This window comes from Alligator mississippiensis, chromosome 2, assembly GCF_030867095.1.
Source record: "Alligator mississippiensis isolate rAllMis1 chromosome 2, rAllMis1, whole genome shotgun sequence".
Taxonomy (NCBI): Eukaryota; Metazoa; Chordata; order Crocodylia; family Alligatoridae; genus Alligator; species Alligator mississippiensis.
Window position 1 is genome coordinate 56,624,947 of NC_081825.1, and position 17,824 is coordinate 56,642,770.

At 43.6% G+C, this 17,824-nt stretch overlaps 1 protein-coding gene across 8 annotated transcripts in view; it reads left to right on the plus strand.

Moving 5' to 3' along the window:
- Positions 1–17,824, plus strand: part of ATP10D (ATPase phospholipid transporting 10D (putative)) — an 86,772-nt gene that overhangs the window by 17,659 nt on the left and 51,289 nt on the right. For 7 of the 8 annotated variants that reach the window (XM_019481195.2, XM_019481192.2, XM_019481194.2 and 4 more), the window contains 2 exons: positions 10,477–10,788; positions 13,855–14,049. In XM_019481195.2, the coding sequence (XP_019336740.1) occupies positions 10,517–10,788; positions 13,855–14,049 (467 nt within the window). In that variant the 5' untranslated portion in view covers positions 10,477–10,516. Of the gene's footprint in view, positions 1–10,476; positions 10,789–13,854; positions 14,050–16,259; positions 16,503–17,824 lie in introns of those variants that run through there. The other variant, XM_059721698.1, reaches the window with a different exon arrangement.

The window sequence follows — 17,824 nt, forward strand, 5'->3', positions numbered from 1 at the left end:
ACAACAGCTCAGTGACATAGATCTGTCAAATTCTGCTGGTGGGAAATGACTCATTAACTGACGCAAAAGTGCAGCAGCAGTCATATCCTGTGTAACTCATGCTGAAGATGGTTGCATGCTGGGTACAGAAGCTACAGTGATAGGTTAATTGCTGAATTACTTGCTATATGTACAGTATGTACACTTTAAGAAAAGATGCATGTATTCATTTCTGAACATTAAGGCAATTATTTTTTTGGAAATGCTGCTTATGTATCGCAGAGATGGTTAAAAGAGCTGTGCCATTTCCTAAGATGTGTAAAACCCTAAGTATTTCAGCTCAGATTCTCAGAGGTCGGAAGGGTCCTCAGGGGTCCATCTTGACCAGCCCTCTGCTTAAGGCAGGATCATCCCTGTCTAAACTATTCTAGTCAAGTGTGACCTCCTCTTAATAATTTCCAAGAATGGAGACTGTCACAGGGTGGGGTCCTTAGAGAGAGTTGCGATGTCTTTAGGGCCCTGTAACCATGCCAGCTTCACTCTGCAGGCGCCTTCTAGTCTTGTCTGCCATGTCTTGTTCAATAATTGGTGTCTTAATTAGGCAGGAGGCTGTCCATTTCCTGCCCCGATGCCAGAGGGCATTATCTGTGGCTCCAAAACCTCCCCTAAACCACAACCCATGCCTTGCAGATGGCATCCACATGATGATCATAACCCACACCACAACTGGTGCTCCAGGGTCTCACAGGGACTCTCCCTCCCTCCCTGGAGCAGCGAGTCATTGTGCTCCCTTGCTGTAATTTTTGACTCACAGTCAGCCTCCTTGCGGTGGAGGACTTACCAGGGTCAGGACTCACCCCTAACTTCCTGACTGAGCCCCACTATGTGGCCTCAGGCTCAACTGTGGCCTCATGAATCCGAAAACATACCTTGGCTTACTCCCCACACATGGGGTTCCTACTATGCCCACGCTAGGGCTTTTACACCATGCCCAGCCCTGGGGTCTTCTCACACTCAGCTACTCACAGGGCTGGCCCTTGTGCTGCCCTTCAGGCTTACTCCCAGTTTGGCCTTACTCAGCCCCCCTCACACACAGACCTTCAAGCCTACTCCCTTTCAACCCTACTCTGTGTGGGGCCACCACAGCCCACCTTTCACTGGGGTGGTAACTGGCCTAGCATTTCCTGGGGTCTCCCGTGCCACCAGGAGCCCCACCAGGCCACCCATCCCCAGCAGGGTGCAGTTTTAGGTCATGCCCAGGACCAAGAGCCTCCTAGCCATCCCCATAAGCTCTTGCCCTTACTTCTATGTCAGGGGCGGGCAGTTATTTTCGGCAGAGGGCCGCTTACCCAGTTTTGGCAGGCTGTCAAAGGCTGCATGGGTAGCCCCACCCCTTAACAGGTGCCCTGCCCCTTGACAGGTGCCCCGCCCCCTGGTCACCATCTTAGAACCAGTGTCCCAATGTCTTGGGATCAATGCCCCAGGGCTGGCACTGGTGGGGCCCAAAGCGGGGCACAGGCTGGCAGGGGTCTGTGGAATTGGGCTGGGCTGCACCAGCAGGGATGGGGGGAGTTGGCCCGGCTCCATAGAGCCCCTACCGGCTGGGACCCTGCACTCCTGCCACCCTGCTCTGGGTCCCACCTCACTGGCCCCAGGACATTGGTGCAGGCCCAGTGCTCCCGCTGGCTCCTGCACCTACTCACTCCCAGTGCCTCCCAGCCCCACAGTACAGGCAGGGGGCAGCACACAGCCCTGACCCTCTGGTCACCAAAAGGGAAGAAGCTGGTGCTGAGCATGGGGAAAAGCGGCCCCCTGCCTGCCTCATGGCTGGCACTCCCTGCTGCAGGCACTCGCAGTCCCTGTGGGGCTGTCTGGAGCAGGCACAGGCAGCCCCACGCAGGCTGCAAGTAGCTACAGTGTGGGGCACGCCATAGGGTGAGTGAGGGACCATTTTTCCCTGCTGCTCAGCACCAGCTTGTAACCTGGCCCTGCTGCCAGCCTGGGATCCAAGCTAGCTCCAGGCTCACCCATCGGCAGCAACAGCTGCAGGCTCCCCCCCCTCCACCACTTGCCGCGCTGGGCAGTATTGGCTGCTGCTGGCTGTATGGAGCTCACGCGCTGGGCAGCGCAGAGGCAGCGGTGGCAAACACTGCCCAGTGTGGCAGGCAGTGGGGCTGCAACTGCTGTCGCCATGCGCAGCCCCAACAGGTGAGCCCGGAGCCGGCGCGGGGCCCAGGTTGGCAGTGGGACCAGGTTACTAGGTGGTCCTGAGCACAGGGAGGGGGGAAGCGGCCCCTCTCCCGCCCTGTGGCTGGCACCCCACGCTGCAGCCGCTCGCAGCCCATGTGGGGCTGTCTGGAGCAGGCACAAGCAGCCCACGTGGGCTGTGAGCGCCTGCAGTGCAGGGTGCCAGCCATGGGGTGGGAGAGAGGCTGCTTCCCCCCCCACCCCATGCTCAGCTTTTCCCTGGACCACTTTTCCCCAGGGCCCTCCCCTGCCCTTCCCCCCCTTCCCCCTTACCTGAGGTTCGGGCCACGGCAGCCATGTGGTCCCAGGCAGGGGCTTCCAGTTGGGGGTCGGGGCTGGGCGGGCCCTGCTGTTGTGGGAGCCTGCCAGGCTTCCCCTGGGTCCTACTGCCCTTAGCTCCTGTCATTTTTGACAGGAACCAAGGGCAGATAAATATTAATTTTCTAAATTTTTTAGGGGCTCTACGAGCCAGATAGAATGGCCTCACAGGCCGGATCCAGCCCACAGGCCATATTTTGCCCACCCCTGCTCTACATGCTCCTGGGATATAGGAAACTGTCTAATGACCTTTGAGGATCTGGGTCATCATCCAGTTACACTGACTTTCTTCTTAAGCTATGCACTAGAGATAATATTAATTTATCTAACATTAATAAATACAGGCAGTCCTCGGACTTATGACCGAATTGGTTCCTGAAAACAGCATCTTAAGTTGAAACATTGTAACTCAGAACCAATTTTCTCATAAGAAACAATGGTATAAATGGATTGGCTCATGAACCAAGGCTCAATACCCTGTTTTCACCAAAAATACCCCAGTATTTTGTACTCAATCAATTATCGATGAGTAACATAGCTACATTAATGTATTTCTATTGTAAATAGCAATCATATTGATTTGGACGGACTTCTTTGAGGTGACTTTGCTGTACTTTTAAAAGGGCTTTTGGTTGAGCTTTGTGAACGGTTCTTGGCTGCAGTCTTCTCTGGAGTCTTGGCTGCAGGTTTTTCTGGAGTCTTGTCCGCTTTCTTAAAGTGTCCAAGGAAGTTTGGACAGATATTATCCAGGGAGATGGGAGACGTAACAGACTTGTTCGCTGGCATGGCATTGCATCAGATCAAGCATTGGTACATCGAAACTGACACCATAAATTTGAAACAGGGTGTCAATTTATAAACGTTGTAAATGCGAAACGTTGTAACTCAAAACATTGTAAGTCGAAGACTGCCCATACCATGTAAAAACAGCCATAGTAACTATAACTTGAAACATTTCAGTAAGGTTGGGGAGTTTATTTCTGTGCAAAGATTGATCCCAAATGAGACCAGGGAGCAACTAGTGAGCCTCACCCCGATTCTTTGGGATAGGGGCTCCAAACAGCATTAAGCTGCAGTGACAAGAAGTAAAGGGAGTAGGGGCTTCAGGGGATGCCCTGTTCTATGAGACCCTCCCATCTGCCAGCCTTCCTTTAGCTGGTGGGGCTCTGATAAAACTGCCCGTTATCCCCATTTCCTTCCTCCCCCCCCACCCACTTCCTCCACCCCATTCTCTCATCCCAGTTTACTCCTTTCTGGCTGGGGACCAATAGGAGCAATATTAAGAGCAGACAATTGGAAAGAGAGAGAGAGGGCATCCTTGTCCTCTCCCAGAGCAGCCCCTGGTGTTGCCTGAGGGAAGCATCCCCTGCTGGACATGACACTAGAACAAGCATGGCAGGATTGTAAGAGGAACTACCACCACTGCAGGGATGTTTGTCTCTCACCCCCTGCGGGGGTGTGGGGTGGCAAGTGGCCAGAGCACGGGGGGAGAGGGGAGTGGCAAGCAGCCCGAGCGTAGAGCTGGCTGTGCACAGCAGCTGTGCTGAGTGGTTGTGCCCTCGGCATGTGCCAAGGGTGCTGTCCGCAGGGCCTGTATGGCACTGTCCGAGGGGCCCCCCAAAGTACGAGGCCCAGGGCAGCCACCCCGATTTGCACCCCCAAAGGATGGCTCTGAGCATATGCATCAAGTTTTCTTAAAGTACTAGATCTGGAATGGCCACAAAAAGCAGAGCAGCAGATCAGGCAGAAGGTGGGGAGCAGAGAGCAGACTGGTGGATCTGGCTGGGGAAAGGGATTGGAGTCGCTCTCAGAGAGTGTCAAAAGACCAGCCCCTACTGCCAGTTCAGTGCTCTGCTGTAGTTCCCTTAAGGAACTAGTCAAAGCACTGTCTTAAACATTAACAATTATTTTCAAGAAGTCACAAGACAGGAGAAATCACAGAGGACTAGAGAGAAGAACAAAGTACTTATGCCAGTTCGTAAACAATTAGAGGATGAGATGACAACAACACAAAGAAAAAACAGCCAACAGATTTTTCAAAGATAAATCATATCAAGCCAGTCTAATTTATTTCTTTGGTAGAAATTAGGCTTAGTGGATAAGACAGAAGGCTAGGTACAATATGCCTTGACGATGCCATAACTGTCTCTTGGAGAAATGAAGAAAAACACAAATGTTTGAAAAACGCACTCAAGAAGTAGTTACCAAGGTTTTCAACTGCATTAAGGCGGCATTTCAGTTTACGCAGGTGTTTGTACTGGACCCTGTCTGCATTCAGTATTTTTATTAAAGACTCGAACATTGGAACACAGAGCACACATTAAATGTGCAGATAACACCAGAGGAGATGAAGGGATTGCAAGCTCTCTGGAGGGCAGAGTCCAAATTTAAAGTAACCTTGATTAACTGGAGACATAGTTTTCCCCAACATGCTTAAATTCATAAAAGTTGCAAGGAGCTACATTTGGGAAGGAGAAATCAAATGCACAAATATAAAGAAAATCAGGAATAACTGCATAGGCAGCTATATAGCAGAAAAGGATGTGGGGTTCATAGTGAATTACAGACTAAATAAGAATCAACAGCATGATGCAGTTATAAAAAAAAGGCAAATCTCATTCTAGGATGTATTAAAAGAATGTTACATGTGCCACACAAATGGTAATTATTCGAATCTGTTCAGCTGTAGTCAGGTCTCAGCCAGAACAGAGTTCTAGCTGTAGAGACAGATAGAAAGGCCATGCCTTAGAGCAGTAGTTCTCAACTTTTTAGACTTGAGGCACGCCTTGTTTGATTTAAAGCACCCCTCCATAACTTTTGTAAATTGAGTATCACCCCATTTCAGAAACTAATTTATTTATTGCCATGCTTACCTTCATACACAGAGCACCTAGGGGGGGAGGGGAGCTCCGGCAGATGAGCATGAGTCATGTTTATCTCCTCATCTTCTGGCATCGTTTAAAAGATCTGGCAGCACCTTACCCTCACCCTGGTTCAGAAACACTGCTTTAAAAATCATAGGCGGCAAGGAAATTAGCAACTTTAGATATATTCTGGGTATGAGCACTTAGGGAGAGGTTTGAGTCAAAATGACACTCAGGTTCAGGTGACAGGCCTTAGTAACAGGCATATAGGGATTGAGAAAGGAGGTGGTAGGAAAGCAGGTAGTGTAGTAGAAGGCACATATTAAGCCAGTGAAACATCAGTAAGGACTTAACTACACTAGTATATTTTACTGCTTTGAGAATACTCATATTAAAAAAAAAGAAACATTAACATGAAGGTGTGACATTAACATGAAGGTGTGAGGGAGCTCCAAGGATTAAGTGGCATTTTCACAAATGTTAAAGAAAAGGTAGTATCTTTTCATGTAGAAGATAAGAGGCTAGTTATCATCATTTTTTACTTGCAAGCCTTTTTGTCAGCACTTTTTTTTTACCTTTAGCAGTAGTTTGGATCTATGCCTAGAATGAAATGAGAGCCCTGGATTCTTGCTGGCGTCATTGAATGTTAAGGGTGTTCACCATCCTGTAAGAGGTGCTTGATACAATGCCTGGCACACTGCCCCCAGATTTTTGTGCTTCCTGGAATATAAGCAGAGGAATGTTAAGTGCTTCTTTACTTCTTCACGCATCAAAAAAGGGTTTTGCTTTGTGTTTGCTTGTTTAGCATTATCTGTATAATGAGTTGGCCATTAGATTACGGAAAAGGAGAGTTTTTCTCTTTATGAATATTTTGAATAGCTTGCCATTCACAGAATGCCTGCCCTGGGCTTCAGATAAGGAATCTGGGTTGATTTCCCACACTCTTTCTGTCTCTGACTTTTTCATCACGAGTTCAAGTATTGTCAGTGCATGTGCTAAGACACAAATACTTCACAGCATGATACAGTTAAGGCTAGATAGTTTTATGCACAAATATCTGCCTGTCATGCCTGGAAATTGGTATATCCAGACTGCCGCCACGTTGTTCTTCATCTGTATTTTGTCTTTGACTTTCCCAGCGTATCTTCAGTTTATCTAGCCAACCACTGAGTTCAGAAAACTTCCCTTCCATCACTTCCATTTTTTGCCTCAGCCATGAGAAGATACTGCCTTTGATGTTTTCTTCTAAAGTTGTTTTAATTTCAGAGTTCTTGTTCTAGAGAGAAGAAGAGGTTAGTGTGGAAAGATTACAAGATAGCACAACCATAAAACAGGCTTCTTCTGTATTTTTGCTCATCTTTGGCTAATAATATTTTTGAGCTGCAATTAAAGTTTTGAGGTAACTGTCCTGTCCACTTCAATTTTTTCTACCATTATTTTTCTCAATGAATCTAAGAGCTGATATTTAACCATTTAAGACAGAAGACATCTCTGCTCTGGCTCATGGTAAACCTTGACCCCTTTGAGGATTTTTTTTTCATACAGATTTTCATGTCTTCCTCTCCACCCTCTTTCCTTAATATAATGTACATTTTGGACCTATCTTACTGAACTTCTTCACATCTAGCTAAAAACTAATTATGTTTACAAACATATATAGAAGTATTTCTGTAGGTGAAGTGTGTAGCCCATTTCTTACTCTCTTGAAGGTTCAGGTAGAATTTGTTCTTTGTTAAAATTCCATATTGAACCATTTTCAAGTGTGAACAAGGTGGAAATGTTACCTGCCAACGAAACATTTCTACTATTTTTCTTAACCATTTGTTCAGCTTGCATTTACAAGAAATAGATATTTGTGAGGGACATATTTTTTAGATAGGCCTTTGGATTTGTCTCGTCTAGGAGCTCCGTTTAATTGGACCTCTGTGGAAAAACTCCACTGGCTTCAGTTATGGCAACATACAAGTATATTGGTTTGTCTTTTGTCAAGCAGAAAGTTTGTGCATTAGTCCCCAGTAAAAATTAATGATAGGACATATATGTAAAGACGTGGTTTAGAAGCAAGATTTATTTTTAGTTTTAGCAATTTGACATGAGTTAGGTAATGCTTCGAGACACTGCAATCTGTACTTGAATGTCTATATTAAATATCTTAAAATATGTATGTCCATGCATGTTTGTATGCCCTTACAGATACAGTTGCAGTAAGGTTTGAATCCTGCAATCACTGCCAGTCAAGAATAATCAGCATAAGTAAACTACACTGCTTAAGTGTTAGCCAACTTGGGATCTAAGACAGTCCCAAGGTGACTGGCAACTAGAACTACAGAAAACATGTATTTAAACTTACATTATTCCTTTGTCATCTGCACAGTAGAAGAACCTAATTGAATACACAAAATAAGTAACTAAAATGTTGGCATTTATAAAAAACCAAAATCCTTCTGAAAAATGACATTAAATATGTTACAGCAATAACACATATGGAAAGGTGCTAAAAACAGGAGTTCTAAACATTTGCTATAAAACTGCAGCCATGTTTGAATTAACTACATTTCCAGAAGAAATTCACACGTAATAAGTTAGACATTAATATAAGTAAGTTACACAAGATGAGGTAAGATATAATAATGAAGAAGATTGAAAGGTAATGTCAGTCTAAAAGCCAAACGTAAAATACTGCTTTACTAATTTATAAACTGCAATTGTAAGTATTTCCCAATAGTAGTTTGAAGTTGTTCCAAATTCTCTTTATATGTGGGAAGAGGAAAATATTTCAATTTATGTATCATTGTTTGACTCAGGTAAAAAAATCCACAAGACTGGCAGTAAAGCCGTTCTAAAAACAGAATGCACGTAGTATGCAGCAGGCAACAACAAACTAGCCCTTAGCTGTCATTTATAGTTTATTAAAATTGTGAAATGCAAGTATGTTGCAATGATTAATGATCACTGCTGCCTACCCTATGAAATTTCACTGCTTATCTGATCCAAAACCCAGTCAGCTTTGGATCAGGTTTCATGTCAGTTATTTGCTTCTACAAAGGCTCGTCCCATCAGTAGGAGAATAATATGAATATCCTCATACCTTCAGCCCCATGATTATTTTTTGATCCACAGGCCAGACTCTCAGGTGTGGCTGCATTACACTTGGGAAGGAGGAAAGAATGGTGGCCTAAAGCCATCTTTGCATCAGCTCTGGCAACAAGTGAGCAGTTGAGCCGGCTACACTAGCCTTAGGCAGGTTGAGGGTTCTTCTGGCTGATAAATCTTTATTATTCCTGTTACACCAGCTTTCTGGTGTCCTTTTTGTTACTAGAAAGGACATAAACTGGCCAGAATGGGAGGCAATAATCTTACTGGTAGGAGGGGTGGGAGACATAGGTGAAGAGGCAAGTGACACACAGGAGCTTCAGGGGATTGAGGAGACAGCAGGAGCTGAGAAGGAGAAAACCAAAGGATTTACATTAATGGCAGCAGGTCACCAACTTGACTTCTTCCACTTTTGTGCCTATGCTTCAGAAGAAGAAGGTTTGGACTTTGCAGTCTCAGCACAACTGTTGGCCTGAAATCTAAATTACTGCAGTAATCTAGCAGTCGTTTCATTGAAGGTTAAATTGTTTTGGCTTAGTTTCCACTTAGAGTGGATAGAGTGGACAGGCAGGGTAACAAGAGTGGATCTGCTGATACACAGTGGCTGTGTCTACACAAGACGCTGACTGCGAAGTAGCATCGCATGGCAGAAACTCTGACACAATGCTACTGCACAGTAGTCTCAAGCTACTGCTCAATCAGTGTCACAAAAAAGCCACTCATTGGCACTACTGCACAGTAACTCCAGTTACTGCACATTTAGTATTTGTACAGGCTGTGCGGGCCGGGAGCAATCCGAGGCCCTTTTTTCGCGCGGCAGGCTGTGGCCAGCAGCCCGGACAAGCCGGGTCGGGGAAGGCAGGCGGCACGCTAGAATTAGGCACGGATGCTTAATGGTTGTTCAAGATTGTTTACTTACACCGTAGATGGTCGCGGTGCAGGCTGGAAAACTTCCAGGAATACTTCGCTTAAGTCCCAGTTTAAGGACTCGGACAGAGCTCTGGATTCACTCACAATTCACTCACATGAAGTTTGCTAGGCTCCGTGGAACTTTTGCGCGCAGGGAAGGGTACGTCGAGGGATCGTTCAGCGACGAGGAGAGGCGAGAGGCTGATCAGACCCCTGTTGCCTTCTTGATATTCACGCTGGGTCCAATAGGCTCCGCAGCGCTTAGAGATCTTCACAAGACGTGAAGTCTCCTCCTCCTGATGTTCATGGAGTCCTCCAACTTGGGCGGAAACCACTCAAGCCTCTTATACGGCTAGCAAGCCAATCGCTAGCCACCACGTAGGAATAATTTAGAACTGGCCAATAGTGGGGCACGAATTTAAATACAAATGGCGGGAACTCCTTGCAACGTGCATTTCCTTTCTGCAGCTCAGAAATGCACCCTGCAAAGAAAGCTACAAATGGCGGGAAAATAATTTAGCAGTGCCGAAGCACACACAAACAAAAATCACACCCTTGGGTTGTGACACAGGCCAACAGCTATATAAACAAGTACTAAATGACTGTGTAGTCAGTGGTTTGTGTAGATGCAGCCAGTTAATATCCCTTCACCACCCCCCTTCTAAACCAATGTGATTGTTTCATTTGTCCATGCCTTAAGACTCAGCTAGGGAAAACATACATGAAACCTGCAAAAGAAGTAACTGTACTATTGATCAAAGCTTTGGGCTGTGGCTTGTGTTTTAAAGAAACACAACACTGGATGGGCAGCCTTATAGAATAGAAGCTTTTAGACTCAGAAGAGCAGCAACTCTGCATGGTAGGAGAGCTGGGGCTGGTGGTGGCATGCCGAGCCAAATGGCCTCGTGTGCCATGCTCGGCATGCATGCCGGGGGTTGCCGACACCTGCTTTAGACTCATCTGAGTATATGCCTTAACTATTATAGTTTTTCACTTTCAGTTTTTTGTTTGTATTTTTAAGGCCTCTCCAGAATTACCACTTAATTTTATGTTAATATTTTGTTAGAGTGAAGACACCACGTGGACCTCAAAACATTTCACATACTATGGCTGACCCTATCCGATGGGCCAGATATCACTGGCAGCATCTGGTATCTGCAGAAGGCCGGGATGGGAGCAACAGCAGCAGCAACTCAAGTGACAAGTGCTATCAGTCAACCAAAATCACTGGCAAACATAGGATAGTTATTCCCTGTTTGGGACACTTTAAAGAAGAGTATGAAAAGGTATCAAAATTGTACATGAACAACAGAATACGGACTACAAAGTACACTTTATTAAACTTCATACCACGGAACTTGTTTGAACAGTTTCACAGGTAAAGGACTCTTATGAAAATTACCTTGAGCTTAGGTTTTTGTTTGTTTGACATTCATTTATCAATATGTGCAAGTAGGATTTCTGAACTAACCACCTTTCCTAATTGCTTTTCTGTCAAGTTTGATAACAGCTTTGTAATATGATACAAATCTTTTGAATATCAGTTTGGGGATAACACGTTTCTCCAGATTTGGTGTCTCACCCTTCCTTTCACTATTTTGGACTGATGAGATCCAATGAGATCTTTTCAGAGGACTGAAACAGAGCAGTCTGCTGTACCATTTCAGGCACATTTCTTCCTAACCTATTTGGTAGCTGTAGAATACAGAAGTGGGGAAGTTGCTTCTCTCTTTCTTGAACTACCCTTTGATCTTGATGGTAAGCAAGAGGCTTGGTGGTTTGAAGAGCCATGCAAAGGGGAGGTGGAAAAACTCACTAGAAAAGGCTTATGGAGACCCAGAAGCAGTTATTTCAGAATGTTTTAATCTGTGAAAAAGTGTGCCTTAAATTATCTTTATATGACTCTACAAAATGTACAGGAAAGGTACTGTTGTAATAATTAAAAACTGAAAGTTCTGAAATGATGATTTATATAAACTGATTCTTCTCCTCTTCTGCATCCTTTGTTATGGCAGTTGCTTGTCTTATCCTTTTCCTGTCAGCTAAGACCAAAAGGCATAAATCTTGAGTTGTTTTCCTTCCCTGATTAAACACAATATAAATGATTTACTTTATCAACTGGTTTCAAGGAAGGCTGTGAATGAAAAGTGTGTTATGGTATTGATTATACTTCTGTTCACAGTTGAAGCACTATGAATTTTTCAATTGATGCAGAAATATTTCTCTTAAAATAATATTTTGATTGTGGAGCATGTGGACAGAGAGCAGAATGCATGATCATAATGCTCCTTTGTTTTCCTTCAACACTGAGCACAATCTATAACTGGTAGCGGGCATATCTTGGGGTGTGAATGCTGTTGTCAATATGGTTGAAACTTCCAGGGAAGTAACTAAGCAAATATGTATTCATGCTTCTGTATGAGGTCATGGATCTTTTTTCAGGAAATTTAATTAAATACTATTGGTGTAACCATGCCACTTTCAGTGTAGAAGTAAAAGCTGTCCAGTGTCTGAGGGTCTCTTGGGTCTGCCTCCTTAGGTGAGGGGCAGGAAGTGGAAAGAAGAAGTGGGAACCCAGAGATCCAGGCCACAGCAAGGGTCATGGGGAGAGTGCCCAGGCAGGAGCCCACATGCTGTGAGTTAATTGTTTGCAGCCTGCCAACTCGATGGCCCTGCTAAACCAATACTGAGACAAGTGGATTTAGCTAAATGTTTACATAATCTGGAACGTAAGAGAGCAATGTCATCTAATAACACAGACAGGTAGTTAGCTGAGTTAGTCTGAAATCAGGTAGAAGGTAGTGTAAGGTGGCACCTTAGGCCACATCCACACAAGTAAAGACGTGCGTTTGCTGCAGCACAAATAGTAGTGACACAAATTTGTGCAGCTACTTTGTGCTGCAGTGCATATCCCTGCTCAAGTGATTTGTGTCCCACTACTCCATGAGACACAGGGTGCCTCAATGTGGGGCTAGCTGGGAGGCAGCCCCTAAGCTGAGGCACCCTGTGCCCCAGCCAGCTGGAGAGCGGCACCCTGCTCTGGGGAGAAGTCCTGGCAGCAAATTTTGCCCCTGTGCACAGTTTAATGTGCAACATGTGGTGCACAGTTTAATGCGGACAAGTGCAGGGTACTGCATCTAGGGAAAAGGAATCAGCAGCATACCTACAGGCTGGGGAACACCCTTCTCGTCAGCACAGAGGCGGAAAGGGATCTTGGAGTCATTGTTGACTCCAAGATGAACATGAGCCGCCAATGCGAGGAAGCTGTCAGTAAGGCTAACCACACCTTGTCATGCATCCACAGATGCATCACAAGCAGGTCCAGGGAGGTGATCCTCCCCCTATATGCAGCATTGGTCAGGCCGCAGTTGGAGTACTGCGTCCAATTTTGGGCGCCGCACTTCAAGAGAGATGTGGCTAGCATTGAGAGGGTCCAGAGAAGGGCCACTTGCATGATCAGAGGGCAGCAGAACAGATCATATGAGGAGAGACTAGAGGGCCTGAATGTATTCAGCCTCCACAAGAGAAGGCTGAGGGGGGATCTGGTGGCCATCTACGAATTCACCAGGGGGGATCAGCAGGGAATAGGAGATGCCCTGTTCCCCTGGACACCACATGGGGTAACTAGGAATAACAGCCACAAGTTGCTAGAGAGCAGGTTCAGGCTAGACATCATGAGCTTTACTTTACAGTTAGGGAGGCTAGGACCTGGAACCAACTTCCAAGGGAAGTGGTGCTCGCTCCTACCTTGGGGAACTTTAAGAGGAGGCTGGATAGACACCTGATTGGGGCCATATGACCCCAGCATCCATTCCTGCCCTAGGCAGGGGGTTGGACTTGATGTTCTGTTTAGGTCCCTTCTAACCCTAGCTACTATGATACTGTGATACATGTGGTACATGGTTTAATGTGCAACATATGTGGTTTGTGGTGCCATAAAGCAGTTTGCAGTACCAGAAACCACATGTGCCTGCATGTCTGGATCTGTCCATAGAGACTAACTTGTTCAGAAAAGAATAAGACATGACAAAGCATCTGACAAAGTAGGCTGTCCCCTGCAAAAAAGTATGACTGCCTGATCAAGTTAGTCTTTAAGATGCCATCCTCTCTTGCCTTCTAATAGCATGTTGACCTTTGCTGATCATAGGCTACTTACCTATAAAAAAACCAGGCTGTGAGTTTTAAGAATTGTATGGTCTGTAAGGGGGGTGTTGTTTTGAGATTCTGGGTGCACAGTAAAATCTCAGTTCAGTTTCTGTCTCCTGAAGCTACATAAATGCCATGTCTCCTTCTAACAAACAGTATAAAACATGTTCTTGTTTTGAAGGTACATAGCAAACTGCTTTAACATCAACTAACACTCACTACCTGAGTTTAATCTTCTTTTTACTTACCTCCTTAACTTCATTCCCCTGCTAATTCTTACATCTCTTCTTTGTTCCAGAGCTGCCAATTTGTATTTCCTATTTTTAGTTGTTCTAAACTGGGTCCCACTGGTGGAAGCCTTCCAGAAAGAAATTACAATGCTACCTCTAGTTGTGGTTCTCACAATTATTGCTGTAAAGGATGGCCTTGAGGATTACTCAAAATACAAGCTAGATAAACAGATAAACAATTTATTAACAAAAGTATACAGCAGGTAAGTAACAAGATTCTGTTCCTATTATATTGTTATTGATCAATAATTAAATATATTGATGCATATAAAAATCTGTAAGATTAAGCAACCTTTAAAATGGCTTTCTGGATTGACCATGTGGACACATTCTGATTTTAGATTCAGGACAACTTATTTCAGTTTAGCCTACACTGAGTTGAAGTCAAATTAAGCTCAGTAGAAATAAGTCACTCTTAAACCAAGATAGCAGAAGAATTCATAGTTACAACACATTTCTAAGAGTAAAATTATTCAACTTGTAATAACTTGAGACTGGAACAAGAATACATTCAACAATTAGAGAGCTGAAAGCAATTTCTGTCCTTTTAATACTTGCATATATTGAGGTGGTACCCTCCACAGTGCTACATATACCCTCTACCCCACTTATGGGATAAAAGTTACCAAAAACTGGTGCCAAGTTAAGAGTGGTTTTGAAAGGATTAATACTGGACTGTACCCTCTCCTGCTCTCTGGAAGAGACAGAGAAACTGGAAGCGTTTTTCCAGCCTAGTTTCTTTGTGAAAAATCCAGCTGTAGGCCACAGCTCTGTAAAACTTTTTTCCTACATAATGTCTTCCAAAACCAAGGTGCATATGTTATGTGGGAGGCATGTGGTATCCAAGAAAATACAATAATCCTTTTTTCTCGTTCTTCTCTGTATGTAGTTGAATAAATGATATCACATATCATGACAAAACAGTTTGCTTCCATGTACTTTAGTTCAGCTTGGAACTTGTTATAATTTTGAGTACATAGTATTGAAAAAAATGTAAACACTTAAACAGGTTTACCTCTTGCTTGAATCAATTTAGCATGCATCAGTTAAGGTGCTAAATTAAATGACATTGATTTAAAATCAATTTAATCAAGCCAGCGTAAGATACCATTAATGTAGATGGACTAGCGTAGAGTTGCTTAAATCAGTCTCAGCCACTACAGTGAGCATGTATACATGTGCGCTTTAATGTGCATTAGCCTATCTTAATGCGCATTGAAGCATCACAAAAACCCCCGTTTTCTTTAGTTAATGCGCCTTTTTCCAGTACCTCACAATGGAGGTACTAAATTTAACGCACATTACCCAAAGCACATTAATGAATGTGTAGATATGTCCAGTGTTCAGTAGATTGGTATTTTTAGGATCATGTTACAACTGGCAGAAACTTTAGCAGTGGCTTTCTGCTAGCTTTCAGGAGAGGACTTTTTGTCATTTGTTCTTAGGCCCTTCAAATTTCGTCTTCCTCAAACTATGGAAAGGGGAGATGCTGTCTGGTTACTGTTCTTATTATATCTCATAAGGATGAAAACCCACAGTGTAGGATTTTAAAGAAAAGGGAATTTTATTCTTTCAAGATAATTTAAATAAAAACTGGGAATGTATTTGTTAAATTTGAAGTCCTCACTTTCAGATGCAATTTTCTCTTCCAGTAGATTCCTCCTAACCTTCTAGCACAGGTGTGGCCAACCTGTGGTACATGTGCCACAAGTGGCACAAGCAAGCTCTCTGTGTGGTACATAGCAGATAGGAGAGGGGCAGGCAGCACAGCAGTGGATTGGGCAGGAAGCACAGGGTAGGGAGCAGAAAGAGCAGCAGGTGAGGCAGAGAAAGGGGATCAAAGGAGGTACTCAAGGAGGTTATGGGGTTAATTTGTGGCATGTCTACCATAAACCCTGGCTTGCTCACTGCTTCAGCCAGTAATTATTACTGCATCACCAAAAAAAAAAAGGAATTATGTTTTCAGCCTGAATTCACTAAATAAGCAATGGCTACACTTTTTCTTCTTTTTTTTTTTTAAACTGTCCATATTCTTACCATCTACTAAGCACAGATATTCAATGCGGTCAGCATAGTCAAGTTGGTTTTGATAATTTTATGATAGGGAACAGTGTAAGCAAAAACCTCAGGGGAGACAATAATGCTTATGCTTTATTCTACCTCTAGTTATTATTTTGTTACCCTTTTATCAGGGAAAAATGCAAAGGTTGTTTCCCTAAAGAGTTCCCATTGAATCCCCTGACCTAAGTTGCTTTCACATCAGATTTGATCATGGGTTCCCTTTTGCTCACTGTGTCAGAGCTAGCTCCTTGTCCTCATTTCCCTAAAGTCACCCCAGACTACATCATTCATTTCATTACCTTTCCTTTCATCTCTCTTTTGTGCTCTGCAGACCGTCTTTCATCCTGGCTTAAGAATTTAGAATAATCGCTAACTTCTTCCTTCACCTGATTCTGCACTGTCTTTTGCACCTTGCAAAGTGGGCATAAATTTTAAATCAGTCAACATTGCTGCAGTGTTTAACAGATTGGAATGATTAGGACCATGTTACAGTTGGCAGAAGCCTTGGCAATCCCTGTCGCCAATCAAGCAGATTAGCGCCAATCCCTGTCGCCAATCAAGCCCTGTCGCTGAGCAAGCAAAGAATTCAGATTTGGTGAATATTATATCTACTTTGCACTCACAGCCCCCAGTAAATGGCTGGGAATCAGACTCGTTATCTGTAAAGTCCCCTTTTATCTTTCTGTATCCATGTCATTCAGATATCTTTCCCAACTAATTTTTTTCAGGAATTGATCCTTCCAACAACCCCTCTATGGCCACATTTAGATGTTTGTGCCCTCTTTATCTTATAGATTCTTAATTTACAGGGTAATTGCGTAAAATGTATGGTGCATTAATATATCAACAATACCAAAAATGTATTAATATTTCTGTTATACAGTTTGATAAAAAATGTATTAATTTTGGACATAAATGCATCTCTGTTCCTGTGAGAAGTAAAGATTTTTTGTTATGATATCACTTATTGCAACCAACATTTGGGAGAGACGTTTGACAAGTTTTCAGGCACAAAATGCCCTTCCTCATGTGACACAGACACATATTAAAGCATATCTATCATTAGTGCTATGAGATGCATGCTTTTAATATATCTTAATATAGTATTTGCTAGCAGAGCAACATAACACATTTTCAAATACATGGGATGTTGTGACTCGTCAGAGAACGTAAACATTATCAGAGCTATTAATATTAATGAGTTCTGTAGGGTACGACTTGAGAATTCTAGGCAGGAGCATGACAGAAAAATAGCTAAACGACTTTAAATGTTGGCTGGCAAGTCAATCTAGATTTGCTAGGTTTCATTTCAAAAATAGCACTGTAAAGAGTCTTGTTGAGAAGATTCAGTGCATCAAGATGTATAGTTACATTTTGACGCTTTTTTTCTTAGGATGCATTATTCCTCCAACAGAAATTAGTGTGGTTTTCACTATGTTCTGCAGCCCTTCTATATTACTGATTTCAGTGGTCAGTAAAATATTTAATTTCATGCTATTTGTGCCCTCTTGCTTCAGGCCTGCATTTTTAAAGAGATACTAGCACCAATTTTTATGTATAAATTCTAATATATGAAACTTTCTTCTTATTGGGATGAGAGTTTTTTATTATTGTTATTAAATTTGTACCTGATACTAACACATAGATTTGACAAGCCAGACAAAACAAGCACATCAGCCGATCTCTTAGGGTTGACCTATCTTCGGCAAAATGTTTTTGCCATTACTAATGGTAATGTAACTTATCACCAAAAATGCCTTCTGGCTATACAGAGAGATATGCCCACAAACATTCATTCAGGGTGCATATACACATTGCCCTATGGTGATGTAGTGATGCGCGACATTGCTGTGCACCACACTATGATGATGTAGTGATCATGTGTGTCTGCATGCGATCGCCAACTACGTCACCGTA